The sequence below is a fragment of the Limanda limanda genome, chromosome 22, assembly GCF_963576545.1.
Source record: "Limanda limanda chromosome 22, fLimLim1.1, whole genome shotgun sequence".
Classification (NCBI taxonomy): domain Eukaryota; kingdom Metazoa; phylum Chordata; class Actinopteri; order Pleuronectiformes; family Pleuronectidae; genus Limanda; species Limanda limanda.
In genome coordinates, this window is record NC_083657.1 from 14,398,226 (window position 1) to 14,419,919 (window position 21,694).

A 21,694-nucleotide genomic window follows, 5' to 3' on the forward strand; every position below is an offset into this window, starting at 1 on the left:
TACAACTGTTTTGCTTACATATCAAAATGATTCACCAACTCCCCTCATACAATGACCCTTTGGACGAGAAGAATATCTTAGAAGATGAGATGGACATTTTAAAACCATAAGTGAAGATGACGTGAACTAGAAAAATGTCTCTCTTTTTCTGCCCATTTTATCCGTTATCGTTGTACTTGCTAAGAAAAAAGAACATTTCAAGTTGTATATCGTGTTTAGTGTTCTTGACAGACACATTCACAGTTTCAAAGGCAGGCCTGAAATTACCCATAGTTCTTATGGGGGGGCTTTCTAATGGCAAATCAGGGAGCACTTTGGTGGCATCCAATGCAATTACTATATAATATGTGGATGTTTTTCACTGACAGTTCTGAGAACGTAGAGATAAAAAGGAGCTCATTAAAGAGCCAGAAAGCAGACCCAAACCATGCAGTCTGTAAATACTGACGCTCCATCAACTGAAAACCCTGAATAGAGAAAAAATATTCTTACTGCAAGACAAGTAAACATTGTTCACAGTGAATATAAAATCTGAATATTGAGGCATTTGAGGATTCCTTTGTATGTGTATGTTTGTATGTAAGTGTGTGTGTTGGCATGTGCACTGTCAAGGAGCACTTGACATCAGAGGAGAGGTGTGGGCTGAGGGTAGCAGAAGGGGATTTGGTGAATTACCAGGCTGCAGCCTCAGCATCGAGTCCAGAGGATTAGAGCAAGGACTAGGGTCTGGGAAGGAGGTGTGCAGAGGCACGAGTAGAAGGGGATCAGTGTGTGTGTGTGTGTTTGTGTGTGTGTGTGTGTGTGTGTGTGCGCACATTTGTGTGTGTTTGTGTGTGTGTGTGTGTGAAGAATTGGTCAAACACTGGCTTCAGGTATTACCCAACAGTGAAGAGGTACCGTGTCACATCAGAGGCAAACACCCTCAAGGTCACTGTACAGTGTGATGTGTGTTGGGCTGCACTCTAAACGTGAGCAACACATTTTTTATAGCACACTGGATAAAATAGGATGTGCAAATTCACTCTGATTCAATGAAACACTGTACATGAACTGCATCGTGAATTTTGATCGAGCTAATATCCCTGACTTAATGCTGATCTAATTATTTGATGCCTCCACACCACAGACACGGCCATAGCCAGAGGCATTATGTTTAAGGATGCTCTTCTGTCAATAGATGTCTGCCTCGTATTTCTTAATGATGATGCTGAAATACTTGCATTTCTTAAGCCTGAGTGTAAGGATCAAGTATTCAAAATGTATCACATTACTTTAGATATTCCTATATGCTTTGAAACTCATGAGTTCGACCTTTCAATAAGTCAAACTTGTCCTTGTCAGGTAAAAACTTTGAAGCAGTCTCTTTCATTTTCCTACCATCACTGTCAAGCAGAGGTGTCAGCCGTCCAATAGCTACCATGAGTCCCAAGTTTCACTCAGCAATAGTTAAATTGTCTTCCTCGGACCTGAGGGAGGTGAACACAACAATATCTTCAATAGAGTGGGCTCAGATACACCAAGATGGGTTTTAGGTCTCTGCTATCACGGCAAGGTCATCGTGACCTCCTGTCTATCCGGCCCGTCAGTTGCAATTTACTGCAATTTCTCTTTTTCACTGTTCACTTTTATGTCAATGTTAGCTCACAAAACTCTTTTGGCCATAACTAGGAATTTGTGCTAAGAATGAGTACCCTAAATATGACCAAAAATATACTTAATATATGTTATTAATTTCCTTCAAAGTCTTCACTACATAGTCTTGTACATATGAGTCTCAACAAAATTGGATGCTACCTCCAACTTGACCGGACAGTGGAGGCATAGAACCGTGAGGTGATAATTCTAGGTAAAGGTACATTTTTTAAATCAACCTGATAACTTTTTTGTTATGTATTATTTATTTGTACGGACTCTAGCCACTGCAGAGTCTTTCTGATTCACACTGCACTCCAGAAGGTCCATAATTACAGTTGTGACTCTCTATTTTCTCCAGACACAGCCACTCACTTTATTTAGAACTATGTATGTAACCAGTATCCATCTGACAAACCAGATAACCACTCTAGGTATCAACCGAACTGTGTCCCTGTTACCTAGCAACACAGCTTTCTCCTGGGGCCTGCTCTGGTTCAGGAGGTGGACCGGGTTGTCCACTTAAGTTCGTGGTTAGATCCCACGCTTTCCGCATTCTACATATTGAAGTGTCCTTGGGCAAAATACCGAACCCGCAAATTGCCTCTCATGGTTGTCCCATCAACATGTGAGTGTGTTAACAAATGTGTGTAAATGGCATGTAGTTCTAAGTGCTTTGAGTGAATGATTGGACTATAAAAGCGCTGGATAAATGCATCACCAATTATCATCTGTTACGTCCTGTGAATGTAGCTGGATAAAAAGAAAGAAAGCAAACAGGAAATATTTTAGACCAATCACTTTATATCAGGTGTTAAAGGGATAGTTCACTTTCGATGAAAAATTTAAATTCACCATTATCATCATTATCTACTCACCACTATGCCCATGGAGGGGTGGGTGAAGTGGAGTCTCAGGGGTAAACAGCGCTGCAGCCGAATCCAATATATGTTAACGTCAATTCAGGGGTAATAAAACAGAAAAAAAAAAACATGCCTCCCTACTGCATGTGTGGTGTCATCCAAGTGTCAGCAAACCTGTCATTCATATTGTATTCAAAAACGGCAAAACACTGCTGAATGCCATAATATCTTTACATCCAGTGTTGGCCCAGATTCAACACGGTAAAAATGTGCTTAGGAAACTGCAGAATATACTTTCAATTGCATTCATTGCTTGATCCTAATTACCTGGCCAGTTTACCATTTCTTTGAACGGTGCTGTGTGCTTGTTAACTTTGCTTCCACTCTTTACTGTGTGTCTCAAAATATGTGCTCTCTAATTGGACGCGTCTTTTGAGTCGGGATCTCTGTGCTTGATGCTCTCTCTGCATCCAAAACAATCTCCTGCACTCCTGTGCATGTGACTAAACACATACACCTACATCTTTATTTAGCTGTAGCAGCGACCCCTAAGCTGATTGGCTATGGAATGATTTAATGGAACCTAAATATTCGATTGGTGTGATATGACGATGGCATTTGGTTAATGTGAGCTATATAAGGCGTGGACGCGGACAGCAAACTTAAAGACTACTATTTTTCCAAAGATCCACTTTTCATGATGGCTCTTTCTTAGATGTTAAGCTGTGGTGATTTAAAGACTACCTCTCACACCTTCCACCGGCAGTGTCAGAGCCACATATTTAATCTATTTTAACTGCTTGGGACTGTGTGATGACCCTGAATATGATCTAATGCTTAGGAGAGTATTTTTAAAACGCATTTTACTCGTCCAATAAAAGAAACATGAATCTTTTAACCTATACTTATACCGTGACTTTACTTCTGTTTGCTGCTGATAAAGTGAGAATTTAACATAACATTATATGCAAACATAGAACAAAACAGGGCCAGCAAAGCGGGGTCTGACCCGACTTGAAAATAGTCAGTCAATAAACGTACAGTATGTAAAACCAACTTATCTGTGAACTGTATCAAACACTTATTTGCTTTTACCTGGATTTGATTCGTCTCTGTTGTTATTGCCTCTTGTAGTTATCTATTGGATAGCTTTAAGTTTTCCTTAATTGCAAGACAACATTGATGATAGTGTTCCTTTCAATTTTAACACCGGTGGTTAAGCTATTTTAGATTAACATGTGTTGTAAAAGATGTTTGATGGAAAGTTGTGAGGCACAACACCAACAGCTATAAAAGTAATGTTGAGAGCAAGAGAGAAATCCAGGGGACGTCAAAATAAAGCCACGGTCATTAATGGGTGGGACGCCGTCAATTATCAATTTATTACTGATAATTATTAATGTTAAAACGTTTCTATTTTATTTGTCAGCACTTTTAAATCCTTTGAGGCAGCGGTTTAGCAGACTAATTGCATGCACTGTAAATTAGTGTCAGCCACTTATTGCAAGTTGAATCAGTGAGGAAGTGAACACACACACTGAAATTAAGGGAAAAAAAGGAAACTCAAGCTACACTTTGTAAATGTTTATCTTTTTAAAAAGCAATTTGTATCAGATTTAAATTTGTTATTTAATTACTTATTTAATTTAAAGTCCTGCATTTCAACAACCCCCTTGAAAGATGCTCTGGACATCTGCTTGAGAACATCTTGTCAACTGGACCTTTTAATCGTACAAATTTAACCCCTGCAAAAGAGTGACAGACTTTGCTTTGGATTGGGGAGTATCTCAAGAATCTAATCATGAGGCTGAGTTACTGTATTTATGTGGACCATAAAGTCTGACATGCTAAAGTTTTGTCAGTTTGAATGAACCTATGGTAGAGGTAGCCCCGCTTGCCCTTTATTCGTGGTGAATCCGAAAGCGCTTGCAAGTCCCAGGCTTCAGAGAGTGAACTATGTTTAAAGTGGAGTCATCTCATCGAGAAAATCATGACCGGTTGTTTTCCTGCATTGGTGCTAGGCCAGTTTAACAGTGGTTATGTTAGTGCCAGTGAAAAATAACCTCTCTGAGCTGGTGGCCTTGGGTGAAGGGCCCAATAAACTCAGCAGCAGACTTGCTTCATGTCCAGAGGACGTCCGAGCATACGGAAGGAGTCCATCCTTCTGTGATCAGAGAGAACACGGCGCTTCTTCACATGCCAGAAGATATGGTTTTGCAGGATGACAGCACCGTTTTCCTTCCTTTTTCTCTTTTAAGAACAATAGCCTACCTCTGGGGTAGTATATTACAGTGCACACATGGCCTCGGGGCTTGCTTTATACCGACACTCCTTTCAGAATTCTGTTAATCTTTGAAGGGTTGCTGCGGAGTAGTGAGGCCAGGTTGATATTTCTACTTCACCCCAGATTGGTTTAAATGATTTAACCTGCTTTTCCGGATACAAAGTGTTTGTTTTAGATTGTTTGAATTCCTGAATTCCTTACAAAAGCAGTCCAAATGTGCTAAATTTGTGAGATGTGGAAAGTGAATAAGTAGAATAATTAGTAATTAGAATATCCATTTACTAACTAACCTTTCGAAACACTGATCTCTATTGGGGCACAGTGGCCCATCATTAGTGGCCATATTTTCCACATAAATAACATAAATCATACAGTAAACACCTGTGTTGCTGTATTTAATTATGCATTAAATAGACTTTGATGAAACACTTTATTTGAACATATTAATATAATACCTTTACAGTGTCAATTCTTCTTTTTCTCATCATATTAAAAATGTAGTGTGACATTAATAGCATTGAGGCATTTAAAGAATACTGCTGAAATACTGCAAAGAAAGTTTTAAGGAAGCTTCATGATGCACAAGATTAAAGAGTTGAAGTGGATCTAACTGCCTTTATATGACTGCATGGATTTAATGACATGGATAAGTAGCTTGTCACTAAGTGTAAAGTAGTTGTGGACAACAGTCAGGAGTCAGAATGCCTTAACAACATTTGAGCACTTTATGCTGAAAGTTATATATAACATCAAGAAATACTGTGATTACAGACGACCTTCTCCCTCTTGTAAGAGAGTGCTGTAATACTGATAACCCGGTAGACAATAATCTGTATAATCTGTGAAGTAACCACCACCTGACACACATGTCTCTGCACTATATCATTTAAGATGCATTAGGCCAAAGTCAGACTAAAAAAAAATTGTTTACTGGTCTGGCATGGTTTATTAGAGCATATTTGTGTGGGATGGAGGGTAAAGATTGACTATCTTAATGGGTCGGACGGGTGTTGGTAATAACCCCGACACACACATCACCACAGCCCGTTAGCGTTTGCATCCTAATAACTATCAGACAGCAAAGCTTCAGCGTCTTTCCATGATCATTATGGGAAAGCTTTGCTTCCCCAAGCTCCTTATTAGCGCTACCTATGCATACTGCTGTCAATAGTGTGTGTCATAGAGAAAGACAGTGTTTGTGGGTTTGAAAGTGAACTTATTAATATATTTTTGCCTGCGAAGCTTAGACAGCCATTAACCAGTAATGTATGTCAAGTCCATCAAGGCAATGCAGCTTAATGAATACACTGATCCACTTGATGATAAATAATATGAATAACCTATAAACCTCATTATCAATTTGTGTCAAAATCACCTCGACTATCTTTTTGTAGTTTGAGACATCGTCAATAAGCCCATTATGTAAACTAGTAGATAAAAAGATCCAAGTGTGATATTATTATGGTATATGGAAGCAGATGGGGGTCAGCTCCAGCAGGGTGTCCTTAGGACTTCAGGAGGCAGAACACAGCTCCAGTGGGCCCTGGCCCATTTAACCCCTGGATACATTTGAAGAATAGCGTAAGAAAAGGGAGAGAGGATGGTAAAAGCAGCAGAGAGAATCTGTGAAGAGAAGCAGCAACACAGAGATAAAGAGGCAGAATGGGAAATAATGTTTAGGAATTTATCTTCATTTATCTTTTCACTTATTCAAGGCGGGTTGTTATTCCCTGTTTGCATGCACTGCTTTGAAAGGCACTCCAGCACAAGTTTTGAATTATTCTCTCACTTCATTATAGTACATGCTGTCTGGGTAACATTTTTTAGCAGACACCAGTTCGTTCCTATACAATGCAACTGCTGAAGAGCTTAGCATTTAAGCCATGGAAGCCAGGTTCATGATCCCAAAGGAAAATACTTAGGTAAGAAGTGTCGCTCTGTTTCAGTGAGTGTCACTGTCGCAACTCTCAGCACTGTGATGCAAATGAAATAAAAAAAGGTTAAGCAGTTAAAACTGTGATAACTTCAGTTGTTTGCCTCCAGGCAGAAATAAATATAGATTCTGTTATGTACAACTCACACTCATCTACTCACTGTCGCACACAGGATTTGTAAAGTTAAATTTAAGCAGGGCATGCTATTTAAAGACTAGACATAGGACGATTACTTGTCAGTGACATCTTGAGGGACAATTGAACAGATGCACTGAACGTCACGTACTGATTTCTTAGCCCTCTATCATCTAAAAACTTAAAATGCTGTAGTGTAGACACATGATGTTCTCGGCATTTGGCTGGCAAATGAAACCTCACGTTGAACTCGGTAAAGCCTAAGCAGCTTATTAGTAATGCATATGATTTTTTTATCTGGCACTGACTGAAGAATCATGTCGAGATCAGGAGCCACATCAAGCATCCGAATGGGGGAGAAAATGACTTTGACTGGATTTCTTGTCCCAAAGGACTGATTTGAGGTTTTATAAAACTGCAGATCTCCCAGACAACAATCTATAGAATTTACTGAGAAATGTGTGAAAAACAAACAAGAACAAAACAACCAGTGAGCAGCAGTTTTACAGATGGAAACGCCTTGTTGATGACAGAGCTCAGGGGGGAAATTACTGGCCTGGTTGGAACAGACAGAAAGGCTGTGGTAACTCAGATAACCTCCTTTAACAACTGTGGTTAGCAGAAAAGTATCTCAGAATGAACAACACTTGAGGCTCTACTCTTGTCAGCCAAGAAGACTAAAATTAAAGGCTAAGGTGTAGTTTAAGATATAGGCTTGAACCAAATTCTTTCAAACTCTGAAGCTTCGACTATAGCCATAATAAGTCAAAATCAGTATTCAAACCCTCAATTTAAAGATACATGTATAAACATTACCACTAATATCCCAATTACCCATTCACCCATGCATCAACGCTACTAGTTATGTTATTAAAAGTCATTCTCCGACCAGGGGCATTTTTTAATTTTATTCATAGTTATGGTCATGACAGGCTGGCAAGTTTCAATAAAGCTTTACACTAGTGAAATAACAAGATGAGGGAAAGGAACAAAAAACTTCTACACTTATTTAGATGACTCCCAAGGAGTCAGGTGCCACATATGATTACTGATACTGCCATATCATAAATCAACAGGTTTTGTAATAACCTGAAAACTCTGAGTTATAATGTATCTTTCATGCAACTTCTGATACGTTCCTTTCTTTCAAGGGATAGGATTGTCGTCTGTTTTTTGTCTACATCTCTTTACACCATTTTATGGATTCCATGCCATGAATAATTGAGGCCCACTCCAGTATTAACTTCATGTTCCCATTAAACTGCTTGGTAAATATATGATCACCATTCTTCACTAGAACAGCTTTTTACTTTGTTTTTCATTTAAGTCTAACCAGATTACAGGAAAGCAATGCAAACAGTGAAAACCCAAAGACAGGTGGTCATTGTCTCTTAGTGAACCTCGAGTGTGGGATGTCAGGGTTATTTGTCTCTTGTACATTTCAAGAGCATGTGGTATTAGCAGCTCACTGTTTCTGCCCATTTAGCTTTTTAGGTGGAATCCAACAGTAATATGACCTTAATTAGAGATTCAGGTAGATTCCATTGTTTTCTCACTGTTGTGGAAAATAGGCAGAAAGTCCTTCCAGCAGTTGGACCTTCACCTCTGTATGAGAGGATGAATAGAGAGACAGGGTAGAGGTTTCTGCACAGTGTCTTGGGGGTTTGGTTATTGCAAAATCATTTCACTGTGTATATACCACTGGCTCAGTATTGATAAATGTGTTACAGTTATGGTCACATTAAAAGGAGCATTTGATCTGTTGTTTGGTCAGTAACTGCCCTGTGAAATTAAGAATTAAACATTTAGTAAGTCATGCAAAGTAAAGGTTTTTGAAGAACTTCATTGATTCCTAACATTATATCTCTCTTGATGTTGCCTCGCTACCTGCTGCTATCTTTAAAGCTACAGTCTCAAAGAGTTTATCATAAGTAACACATCTGTTACTTCATGTCTGCTGCTGAATGAGGTTAACAGATTGGGGATTGATGGAAGAATTACATTATTTACAAAGAGGGTGTCTGTGGTGACATTCACAGAATCAAAATGCTGCTAATGCAAACCAGACATTTCCTACTGCAGCAGCTTCAAGTTCTGTATTTTGTCAGTATGCTGACTTAATTTGAATTGAAAAATCTAGGTGACAGAACTATTTGAATGCTAGCATGCACATACCAGGACCCTGGGATAAGCCACCTCATTGACAAATTAGCCTACATCAATTTAATGACACATTTGATGTTTCTCCTCTGGCTTGCCAAACGGTCTGTTGATTATACTGTGGAGGATATCTCACTTTCCATAAAGTGAGATATCCTCCTCTATAATAAGGAACTAAAATAGGACTCAACAAATACAGAGAGTGGGGAACGAGGGAAACAACATTAAAAATCTCATAACATTTTAATGAGATAACACCAGAAGTAGGAGGAGAAAAAAATATATAAACGCAAAATAAGACATAAATAGAAAAGGAAGGGTGTAATAAAAATAAGATACTAATAGATAGGAGATGTATTGAAGTTAGTAATACTTGAAATGCAAAGTAGGATATCGAAAGGTAAATATCTCACCAAATATTGAATGAAAGGATATACCAAGTAATAAAACAAAGGAATGTGTATGGGTGGATAAATAAATAAAGTCAAAGCCAAAGTGAATAGACAGGTCTTAAGTTTGCTTTTGAAAGATCAGATCAGTTCCCGAGACAAGACTATTAAAAGCTTTATAAACCAATAGGAAGACCCTAGGATCAGTTGAAGTGGACAGGTGGCCAGTGCACCGACTGTCAAGTTGAATATGTGCTTGCTTGCTGGTCAAAGTCAACACATGTACAAATTAGTTTAAAAGCAATTGTAGCTGAGATATATTCTACTCATGGAAACCAGGTATTCTGCTGCCAGAGGCACGTTGTCCCCTCCTGGTTACAGATGATTCAAAATATTTGAAATTTAATCTAGCAGATAAAGAATTTCAGCATTTATACAATCCATTATGGAAATAAAAGTCTGCTGCCTAATGTGGTTGAGTGGACTTCGCTGAATAAAATAAAACGGTAACTTAACGTCTCTTATATTCAAGTCAGGCTCTCTCGTAACTGCTGTGTTTTTGAAGATAAAAGTGCATCGCCACAAATCCACATATTAAATCAAAGCTCTGTCCGTTATTTACCCATTTGTGTGTTGGATTGCATTATCGAAGCTCTCAAAAGAACGGTTATGTTTTTTCAGGGTATATTGAGTAATAGGGCCACTTTAAGGGGAAATAAATCAGATATTTTGAGAGTAAAGTCATAATATGATGAATATGGGATCATTTTATTAAGTTATACCGCTGTATAAATTATATAAATAATGTTATACCTTATCTTTTGGCTCTTTAGCACCAAGTATCAGGACGTCAAATAGATTGTGCAATAGCAAACTGGGTTTATTCAGAAGAATGAACCACACAACCTCTATTGTGGAGGAGGAAATGTTTGTTCGATTTTTCCCCTTTCAATAATCTATCTTCCTTCTCAATTCTGACATTATTTGTGTAATATTTTGACATTATTCACAAAATCGTACCCCGTCATACTAACTGAGTTAGTTGTTCTGGATCAGATTTTTTATCTCAGGGTTTATCAACTTAGGGTGAGAGTTTGTTAAACCTTCCTTTTGGAACTGGATCCAGAGCCTTTTCTGCTCTGAAAAATGACCTGTACCTTTCATGTGAAGAGGGCTCTATAACATCAATGATCCTCCCATAATTTTAAATCATGATTTTAAAGTTGAACAATCAAATATGCTTGAGAGCGAGCCAGTAACTGTGTTTTCAAACTAGCAGATAAAAAGACACATGAGTGGAACAACTTATATCATAACTGTTGTTGGTAGGCTACAGGAAAGTAATCTGACCTGCATTTTTTTTTAACTATCTACGTCTCTGGATAACTTTAAAATCTAGAATGGCACTAAGCATAATGCATATCTTCACCAAGGCCCCATATTCCACTAAATTGAATCAAGCAGCACCAGATTTCACACACTTATTGAAATCAGTCCTCCAAATGTGCCAGATTTTTATCTTTCATCATGATTCATGAAATATCAGTGACAAGGTCAAAATTGTATAGCTTCTTTCCTGATCCATACCATGTCCTTCCAACAGATGTTGTGGTAAACCATCCAGTAGTTGTTACCTTATTTTCTTACAACACAATCCAATAAACAAATGGACAGGGTGAAGATATAACCTCTTTGACTGAGGTAAAAATGTTTGACCCTGGTATGCAGCCAATATGTGGATAACTTTCTGTTTCCTGGTCTTGAAAAGTCTGCCCTTTACACGGCCTTGAATAGTTCATTTTTTTACCTTTTGCATGCACACACGTGTGTAAGTGTCATGTTTCTCACCTTCATGGGCAAGAAGGGTTGACAGCTCAGTGTTGCTGAAAGGGTTTTGGAGAGTGTGCTAAGAGATGGACAGTAAATCGACAGCAGCCAGGGGTCACTGCTTCTTGGCTGTGAGACTGAATTACCAAAATCTAACAGTGTGTGTGTGTGTTGTGCAGCTTGACTTTTTCACTGATGCCTTTGTGGTCACAACAAGTCACATGCATTGTTGGGTGTAATGATGGGTATCATATACAATAAAGATGGTGTGGAAGATGTAACTGGGCAAAAAAAGAAGCCAAATCATTTCCTTAGGTGCCACTACACCGCAGCAGCTTTCACATCAAAATTCATGAACAACTGAGAACCAAGCTGTTATTGGCATTCAGCTTATATTCATATACAGCTGCCATAACATGCTATCACACAGGAGCATGCATCTCGCTTATATTTTTGTTTCTGTTGTGGTCTGGAAGAAGTTGCAAGAGTTGTGTTTGGCCAACTATCTGTTCACCTGCTCCGTTCCCCCGTCTTTGCTTCTTGTCTCACAAACACTCACTTTACCTACTTGCCTGTGTCACTGGCTACCCTCGTGATTTTCAAGCAGGTTTGTCGATATCAGAGCGAGCACGGCAGCTGATACCATTTGGGAGTCGGAGAAATCCTTGTCAATATCCAGGATATTAACAAACAAGACCTGAGAGACGGAAGCGTATTGATTGTGTTCATTCCTCTGGCATGTTCTCGGCTTCGGCCTCCCTCCTCCACTTTGAGCATTTAAGCTCTGTCTCAGCTCGTGTGCCTGGACTGTAGTTTGAGCCCAAGGCCGGCGCTGCAAGGCAAAGTGCCCTGCGCTCCATCTGCTCTGGCTGGCGTTCCCGCTCTGCTCCATGTGTTGGGATTGAAGAGGCTTCTTTTCACCTTGGACATGTAGTGGTAGCCATTTCGCCAATATGGATGACAGCCTGTCCTGCATGGGCCACTTTGTTCATGGCTGGCAGTGACATACGGGATCTCTAACCAGCAGCTCATTGGCCTGTGGTGGAAATCCCCTCTCCCTGACTGTGTTCATTTGAGTGTGCTCATGCACTTTTTATCAAGCATGTCTTTAAGTAAAACTGTCAAGAACACAGAGAGATTTAACTCTTTAACCTTTAGCTGATATTTGTCATAGTAGCAACATTCATATAATCCCTCCCCTTTTAGAAATTTGTATTTAAAGTAAAAGCACAACATTGTTTGTGGCTGCAGTGGTTTATATTGAGCTGAATTACAAAGCTTTTAGTTTGTTGTTTATAAGTTGTGGGTGTGAAAATTATGTCGGTCCACCCACGTGAACATTTTTTGAAACATATTGACTAAGAAATCTTTATTTTAGATAAACCAAGTTTTCTAACCCCACTCTGCACCATAGACTCAACACACAACATAACAAATAAAGAACTGTTTAAGGAGGACTCAGTAATGATGAGGAATAAATCTGAAGTAACTCTGGAGTATTAAAAGAGGCCAATAGAACAAAAGGTTCCAAACAGGCAGGTTAAGAATGATCACTGTACAAGTCTCTTAAGTGGTCATTAACCAATCGTAAGCTTCCCCCCTATCACACATTGCAAATAAGCTGTCATTTTAGGAAAGAGAAATACAGAAAAATACATAAGACATTTCCTGGAATGGGAAGGCACATAGGCCCAAGACAGCTGTTTTGGCATTTTAAAATGCAGCAGGTGCAGATATTGCACTGTGTGTGTGAGTGTGCGTGTGCGTGTGCGTGTGTGCTGCGTGTGTGCTGCTCAACTTCCCTGAAAGAAAGTTATACATTTCACAAGTTAGTTGGAAGTGCCCTCCATCAAGAATTGATCTTCACAACCACTGCATACTTACTTTAATACTTTCTTTAACACCTGCCAGCTGATGTAGCAGCTCCAATTTTTAATTAGGAGTCTTTCCTGACAGCGTGGATCAATGATATGAAAAGTTATGGATGTTTTTTGAAAACACTTGTTTTTTTACTGAATCATCGGTAGGACATTGGAACGAATGCCAAATGGGGTTTAAGCCGGGTTAGTTGCTTCTCTTTTATTAAACTGTGGGTTGTTGTATTGGGTGATCCTTTAAATGTCTTTAGAACCCCCGGCCTCCGCTCCCACCCTCTCCTGTTCATGCTCCTCTTGCTCTGTCGCTGTCTGTCACCCTCTTTGTGTCTCTGACAGTAACTGTGCACGATGTAAAGTCTACCTGAAGCATCGCAGATGTGCCATGTCATTGTCAACGGACGTGACATGAGACGCAATCTCTACCCAGTGATGTTGCACCTATTAACTGTGTAGTAGAAGTTACTACATACTGGTGCCACTAAACTGTTGAATTCTTATAATTGGTTTCCCTTACCTTGATTTTATTTTGTATTATTAATATTCCTCCTGGCAAGGCTGCTTTAACCTAAAAAAGAAGATCATAATATTATCCAGTGTTTTTAACAGTCCCAAAAACATGGTAATTGCAGTGAGGGAAAATCGTTTGTAGGGAACCACACAATGCAGTCTTTTTTTTTAATGAGACCTTGGAGGAGTTGTTTGCAGTGTCAAGAAAAGTGGACTGTCAAGAAGTTTGCTCAGAGAGTCAGCTTTAGATTGTTTTAAACTTGAATTAATAAAATAGGAATTCTGCCTTCTGAACATTCCAGGCTCCTCCACTGTCCCAATTAGCAGCTCAGTTTTGCACAGTTTTTGAATAGCACCCGTCGTCATGCTAATTCCAGCCTGACATCTTTTATTCTCTTCTCCCTGCTGTTAAATCTCATTTTGTTGCGAGCAGGTATACTCAAGTGACATTCTGCTCCTCTCGTTGAACTGATCCATCTTCTCTTTTTTTCTCTCTCTCTCTTTGTCCTCTCACAGGTGACTCATCTCAAGCCGGTAAGTCGTCCTCATTTTATACTTTTCTGCCACTTTCGCATGTTCTTTTATATGCGCTCACCCTGTTGCCATAGTGACAGACTGGTTCCGTCACCTCTTCATATACAGCTGGGATATTTGTGAACATTTACATGCACACAAACAAACACCAATTATCTATTTTATCTTCAGTTGGTGCGCTAAATGAACAAGGAAACTTTCCTCTGACAAACTGCTGAATAGAAACCGCTTCTGAACTCTGAGCACTTTTCCTCTGTCTGCCTCCTATCCTGTTCTTTTACATTTTTTATGCATTGCAGCTATTTGATATTGCCTACTACATTACCTTCCATTTGTTTGTATTGTATATTAAAGAGGGGATTTCTAACTGCTTATTGCGAGAAGACAAAACCCTTAGCCCCCGTTTTGCTCGGTCTCATAAAATGCACTGCTTTCCAATGTAAATGCAAATTCGAAAGGTTTCAGTGAATGACTAACCGGTTTGAGAGCACAGGGACAATTCTGGGTGAATGACATTGTGCTGTGCGATGCTGTTATGCTGCACTGCCTGCTTTATCAGGACCCAGGATTCAATGAGTTATTCCTCTGTCATTTTCAAGTTCATGAAGTTTGTGAAAGTGACTCATGTAGCAGCTCAGATGCAATGACTCAGACTTGGAGGTATGGATGCCAGTAAAAAAGACAGTCGTTATATTTGCCCCATTATATGCTCATGTGCCTGAAGTGGATTCTGATTATCAGACTTTCAACTAGTGCGCCTTGTGATTGTGTGATTCCCATTTCTAAATGGGACGCGTAATAGCAATGCTGACGTACAATGAATATATTCACGCCTATTAACGGCTGACTTTCTTTTAGCTAGCTCTACCCCATTGCACTAAGTTTCAAAATGACTTCCCCATTCATATAACTTATGAGCAAGAAATCCAGTTATGGGCAAATTCTATTTCATCCTCCGTGTTGTTTTGTACCAGGCCTGAAGTGCTCTGGACCATTTAAGTACTTATTAAAACACGAGCAGAGGCTTTATCTGTAAATATGCTGACATGTCACAGTGTGCTAGCTTTCAATCAGCATGTCATTTTGAATCAGCAAGGGTGGGAGACTCGAGCGAGGGGAAGGACGGAGAGATGGACGGACTAATGGGACGTATCAACACCTCACACAAGCAGTAGAAACCCATGAGATGGGTAGAGTTTAAAAACTCTCGCTCGCAGCACTTTGCAGCAGCCAACTCCTGCTTTAGAAATGTGTCAGTGTTATCGCTCGCCTCCTAATAATTGGCTTTGTCTCGCTGCAGTACCCTCTATGCATTATGAATGTGCGGTGGTAATCTACAGCACAGCAGAATGTGTAGCATGGAATGAGAAAACTTCTTTTTTTTATTCTCACACAAGTGATAAAGAGGGCGTGATAAAGATGTTTTCAATCAATCCACTGGTGTACGTTTTCCCCCGAGAGTTTTGTGCTGTGATAATTCAAGCATGTCTCCTGTTCCTTTCTACGGAAAATATTTTTGTCTCAGCGTCTGCGTGTGTGTGTGTTGTGTGTTTGCTTGTCAAGCTTTGTCCAGTGAGTGTGTGGTCCAGGGTTCTGATGTCGCTTGAATACTAATGTGGCATTTTGTCTGTTTACTGCAACTCGGACACTCGGTAGGATTGAGGGTTGCTTTGGGTTCGCGTTCAGCCCCGGGGTGCAGGGGAGAGTAGGGACACACACTCAGATACCACACCCATGTCTTACTACCCTGCAAGAATCAAGATCCAGAAAGGGTGAAGGGGTGAAAAAAAACTAATTAAATTTTCATCTGGGAGGCCAGTGCAAATTGAGTTTCATCTTCATTAAGACCACCGGCTAAAGAAGAGGGAGATAATTCGGTTTTGCTTTTCAGATACAAGCTGTTTCTGTGTCAGTCTGCAAATTCAACATGGTTCTGCCATGTGTGCACTTATGCGCATGCACATTTCATAGGCCTTTGAGCGGTTTCTGAGCAGCTCGTACTTTATTTTAATGTGGGGCATATAGTGAAGCGTCGCATATTGAGCAGAAAGAAGTTAATGAATGTTCTTTCCTAAGAAACAGTTAGATGGCAAAGAGTATACTAGCTTGTGGGTGGATTAAATATAGTATTTTTGTTTTAAATAAAAGTGTGGATAAAGACTAGCAAAACACTCTTTCATTAGATTATTATTAGACTGTACCACACTTTACTATATGGTAGTGAGTAACAGCCTGTGATCATTGTCCAATCTCCTTCATTGGTTTAAATATAATGCTGTGTTTAGCTCTCATAAATTTTGGAAAATCGGATCAGCTGAGTGAATTACTGCCAGTTCTCACTCGAGCACTCCTGCACACACACTCACACACACACACACACACACACACACACACACACACACACACACACACACACACACACACACACACACACACACACACACACACACACACACACACACACACACACACACACACACATATATTTCTACTTCTATCTTAGTGAGGACACTCATCTGCATAATGCATTCCCTAGCCCCTTACCCTAACCATTCAAACTAAATGCCTTACCCTAATCCTAACCCCTTACCTAATTCTAACCATAAAACCAAGTCTTAACCCTCAAACAGCCCTTTGACGATGTGAGGACTGGCCCAAATGTAGTACAGGGACACACACACACTCATCCTTCCCCAGAGCCTTTGTCAAAATTCAATAGATGCTACGCAAATCCACATTGGAAATAATGGCACATCCAGCTCTGTACTAGTCAGAGAGTTTGACAGTCGTTGTTGCAGGAAGTTAATATTGCTGTTTTTCAAAATTGTCAAGTTTCTTTTTTTTTCCACCGCCGAGCTTAAGAGGTAGGTATTGGCACAGGTAATTGGCGTCCATCAGATGTAAAGGCTGACAGGCGGACTAAAGGTAGAGATCCTTATCCTACTGCTGAATTTCATTCAGACTCCAAAAAACAGCATTACCAGAGGCAGAGACATCTTTCCCTGTACATCTCCCTGTCTGTCTCTGTCTCTCTCAAGCCTTGTACTCCTCAGCTCAGATGATTTGCATCTCTCTTTCCCTTTTTTCTCTGCCTCCCTCCCTCGAATGCCAACACCAGGCGAGTTTGAGCCAGCAGAATCCTCTTCAAGCTGATGCTGCAAACGGATTGGCCTGCTCACCATACATGCTCGCACCAATGCTCAGCGAACCGCACAGTTCCAGTTTGGATGAGAAAATAAGGGATTCCGGCTCTGTGCTGGAGTAGAGATTGATTTTTAGTGGAACATATTGTTTTTCTCCACGTTCCATGTTTAATAGTCATGCAAACCCCCTCAAAACTTGCCAATTGCCAAAGTTATTATTTTAATTCTGCTGTAGTTTTTGTAAAACTCCCAAACTGGTGAGAAAAAATATGTGAAGCTTTTGGAATGACCTAGTTTTCTGTGGGCATTGTTCATGATATGAGGTGATCTTCACTTGAGTCCTGAATAGACAAAGACAACTGGTCATTGTTTCTCACAGACCTGCTGCAGCTCAGCCGTACTCTAAAGGCCCTTTCAGGTCGGATGTGACTCCAGCACAGTTGAGATCGGAAATCCATTCGTCAAGATGCTTCCTTGTTTCTGTCTCAACTTGCCTGAATGCTAATCCAGCCTGACCCAAACCGGACAGGCATTCTTATTTGGATTACCTAGTCCATGACATGATTGCTCCTTTTTCCCGATTGCAGAAGCGACTAAATAATCAGCCAAAGTGACATACCCAACTCAAATATCTCCTTAAAATCTTTCACAGAGCCAAGCTCATTTGGTATATTCACACTCTAATGTGAGTCAGAGCTCCCTGAATTATATGATTTCCAGTCAAGTACGTGAGTCATGTGTGTTTTTAACTGTTGGCTTGTAGGTAGTGAGGATATGGCAACAATGAAACAGAAGTTGTTTTGCTCTGAACCCAGTGGCCAGCATAGCACTGATCAAGGGCAGTGGAGTGCTGCTGACTTCTCTATCCGAAAGGGCCTTTATCTGTTGTGAACAGCTCTCTGAGCTAATCCCAGACCGTCTGCACTGGGTTAACATCTGGGCTTTGACTGGGCCACTCCAAAAGCTGGATTTTCTTAGTTTGAACTATGCAGTAGTAGACTTACTTCTACGTATAGGGTCATTGTTCTGCTGCATCACCCGATCTTCAGCTTGGACAAAGCCACTCCGACATTATCCTTTAAGATACCTTGATAAACTCAGGGACTCATTTCCCCCTCTATGATGGTGAGCTGTTGGTACCAGAGGCAGCACAGTCAGATCTTGTTCGTGGGTCTTCTAGGACTTCATTTTATGAGACATGTTTCACATAAGCAGAGGCTTCTTGTGAATTGCAAAGTCAATATGTTTTCTTTATAGGTTACAGCCGCCTTAATCCACACCCCCTGGTTTGTGGTCTCATTTATTGGACTCGAGATTTGCAAGCTCCTGACTCCAGTTAGCATTAACTAATTTACATTGTAGATGTATTTAATATAGACAAGAGCAATAAATGGTCTTTGTTTTATTAGTTATAGGTTGTTTGCCCACATAATGATCTGACCATGTTTTAGGACTACTTTGAAACAAATGTTGCAATTCCAAGTTTAAAAAAAAACAAACATTGAAACACTTCATATCGTTCATAATTTATTTATTCCTTTAATCACCTTGATCATTAAAGTGCTGCACAGTGAGGCAATGTTCTGTCTGATAGAAGCGACCTGGCTACTTAACTCAACGAGTCTTATACATGGGTCACACATGTAGACACAAAGACTGTTAACACTCTCTGTTATCCCTGGGAACGCAGCTGGCACTTAACTTATTTCTCCCTATCTGGTGATAAACAGCAAAGCCTCGAGAAGAGCACAACAACATGTCCAATCCACAATATAACAACCGAGCCCGTGGTCACATTTACATACTAAAGGAGGACGGTAATGAGATAGCTACCTGAGATAATTACTACTTAAGGCATCTGATTCTCACACCTTACCACAGGGAACCAGTTTAACTCACTGCAATTAAATGGCCACTCATTTGCTCCATTTGAGGCACCGTTTATGCCATTTTATGCTTCACTGTGTCTTAACACAACGGTGGCTTAAATAGCGGAAACTCCAAGCTGCAAATGCAGAAGGCTGCAAGGCTGTATAGATTTATAGATTGTAAAATGATAGACATACATGGAGGGGTTATAGTAGTGTAAACCGTCCAATCTGATTCAGTTAAAAATAACACTTGCTGTTATTTTGTGCCCATTACTCAATTTAAACATGCTCACTTTCCTCAGGCACTGATATGATCCTGATGAGATTTATTTGGGATTTTATATTGGTCAAATGTATTTTCTCCTTATCAAAATGTTATTATTAAGTACATGCTTTCTTCGAAAGTGCCAGTGGACACCATGTCTTGCTTATTCCCCACCCACATGTTTCCTGACAGGCTGTTTTGACAAGGATTTTATGTTGTTTGTTTTTTTGATCCACCTCCCTACTTTCAGATTTCGTTTCTATGCTTGTGTTGTTGCAACACAGAATGTGGATCAGGGAGTAAATACATGCAGAAATAGTTGTGTCTTTTAAGCTGTTCCCTCTGGCTCAAAGATGGCTTGGATGATAGGTTATATATTTAGGATTGGAAACAGTTGTTTCTGACAAGTCAGACTGGATGTGGAGCTAGGTGGAAGAAGAATTGCATGTTTGATCCTTTCTCCCAGCATATAAAACCACAACTGTCCGGCTGTATATTCAGTGTGACTTTGCTGTGGCTTAGAAATGGCATCATTAACACTGATGACAATAAATCCAGATTTTTAAAATGTTTATGTTGATGACACTGAGTCACCCAATTGCTCTGTTGATATTCTGCCTTTAGCAGACTGAAATCCTTTACGTGGCAATAACTCAAATTCGCTGCCGATATATTGCATCCTTGTCTTTTCCTCAAACAAATAAATTAAACTGTAATATCTTGACTGCTGAGAAATTGTGTTGGTTTGCTATGAGTGATGCTCTGTTAATGGTTTGTAATCGTTGAGCTTAGTGTATTCAGCTGAGCAGCGCAAGACTACACACCAGGGATAGCACTGCTAGATCTACATTGGTGCCAGCATGCGAAGATTAGCAGCGTCTGCTTCCATTAGCCTCAGAGTAATTGTTAAGACAGCGATGAACAGTCCATAGCTCTAATCCCCCAAATCAAAGACAAGTTGCACAGACCACCAACGCTCAGATTTGATTTCTCTCACTCAAGAAACGTGACTTAATCTTTCCATCTTGTTTAGAGATCAGAACACAGAGCCCACATCCTTCCCGTCAAAGGCTTTTCCAATTATCAGTTCCACAAATTCCCGGATGATAAGGGAAAAGGTGAAGATGTTGAGGTGAAGACAGAGGTGCTGTTTCCAAGCCCGCTTGGAGATTCCTTAACGTGCAGCAGCGTGTGACATACTGTGTGCTAAACCTGCATCCCATGGGAAAGCAAGTGTGGCAGTGTGAATACAAAGCCAGAGGAGATTCAAAAACGTGTCAAAGAGTTTGTTTAATGTTCGCACACACTCTTGGAAGACACTGACAGACTCACAAGGACAAAACACTAAAACTTAGACATCCACAGTGTATCTTTCCATCTCAACCTTACCTTGCAGCTAATCCCTGTTTTTTAAGAAATGTCTTATCTCTATTCATATTTCCTCCCCGCTGCTGATTCTCACAATGTCCTCTGGCGTTTGTTCGAACTCAAGGCTCATTACAATGCTCGGCAGGTTCATTGCAGATCTATTAGGTTGATTGGACTCCATGAGGGGGAAGAGGAAGAGCTAGTATGTGAGAGGGAAAAAAAAGGGGCCAGACTAATGTGGCTATAATATGGGAGCAGCAGGCGTGTTTACTAAGTATAGTGCCAGGCCGCCGCTGTAGATGAGCCTTGGTGCCCTGTAGCTCCGCAGCTTAGAGGGAGCGTCCATTAAAAGCCACAGCTTATTACCAACAGCTGGTGCCGGATACTGCCCAGGGACAATCGCATATATTATCACAGGCCATCACACACATACACATCAGTGCACTTTCACTCGTGTGACTTTAACAGACTACATTCGTTCCTTAATTTGATTACATTTGTTCCCCTTTTGATGTATTTGATGCTGTGAGTGAATATTATAGGACAGAGGACAGATTCACATTCTTTTTATTGAAGACACCATATTTTCAGTCAGTCTCCCCTATATTGTTGTGAATTTCCTGTTGATGACATTCAATATGGATTTGATGGTGGCTGTGGAGCTTCTTAGAACATGGCTTTTTTTTTCATAAAATGAAAAACATCTGATGGTTCTAAGTCAAAACAAGAAATGTTGTGGGATCAATTTTCTTAGGAGGAAAGATAGGAGGTACAAATTATACTCGTATTGATTTATTTCCACTATAACTCTGACAATACCTAATCCTCATTAGCATGCATGGTGTGAGACATCGGAAGGGCTGAGAGGCTCCCAACGGTGTGTCAGAAATGGTTTGAAACTCATT

The 21,694-nt window shown here is 40.1% G+C and overlaps 1 protein-coding gene across 3 annotated transcripts in view; it reads left to right on the forward strand.

Annotated features, from left to right (window-relative positions):
* The window catches only part of nrxn2b (neurexin 2b), a 533,986-nt gene that overhangs the window by 107,684 nt on the left and 404,608 nt on the right, over positions 1-21,694 (forward strand). For 2 of the 3 annotated variants that reach the window (XM_061066072.1, XM_061066073.1), the window contains exon 4: positions 14,125-14,142. In XM_061066072.1, the coding sequence (XP_060922055.1) occupies positions 14,125-14,142 (18 nt within the window). Of the gene's footprint in view, positions 1-6,706; positions 6,729-14,124; positions 14,143-21,694 lie in introns of all 3 variants that reach the window. The other variant, XM_061066075.1, reaches the window with a different exon arrangement.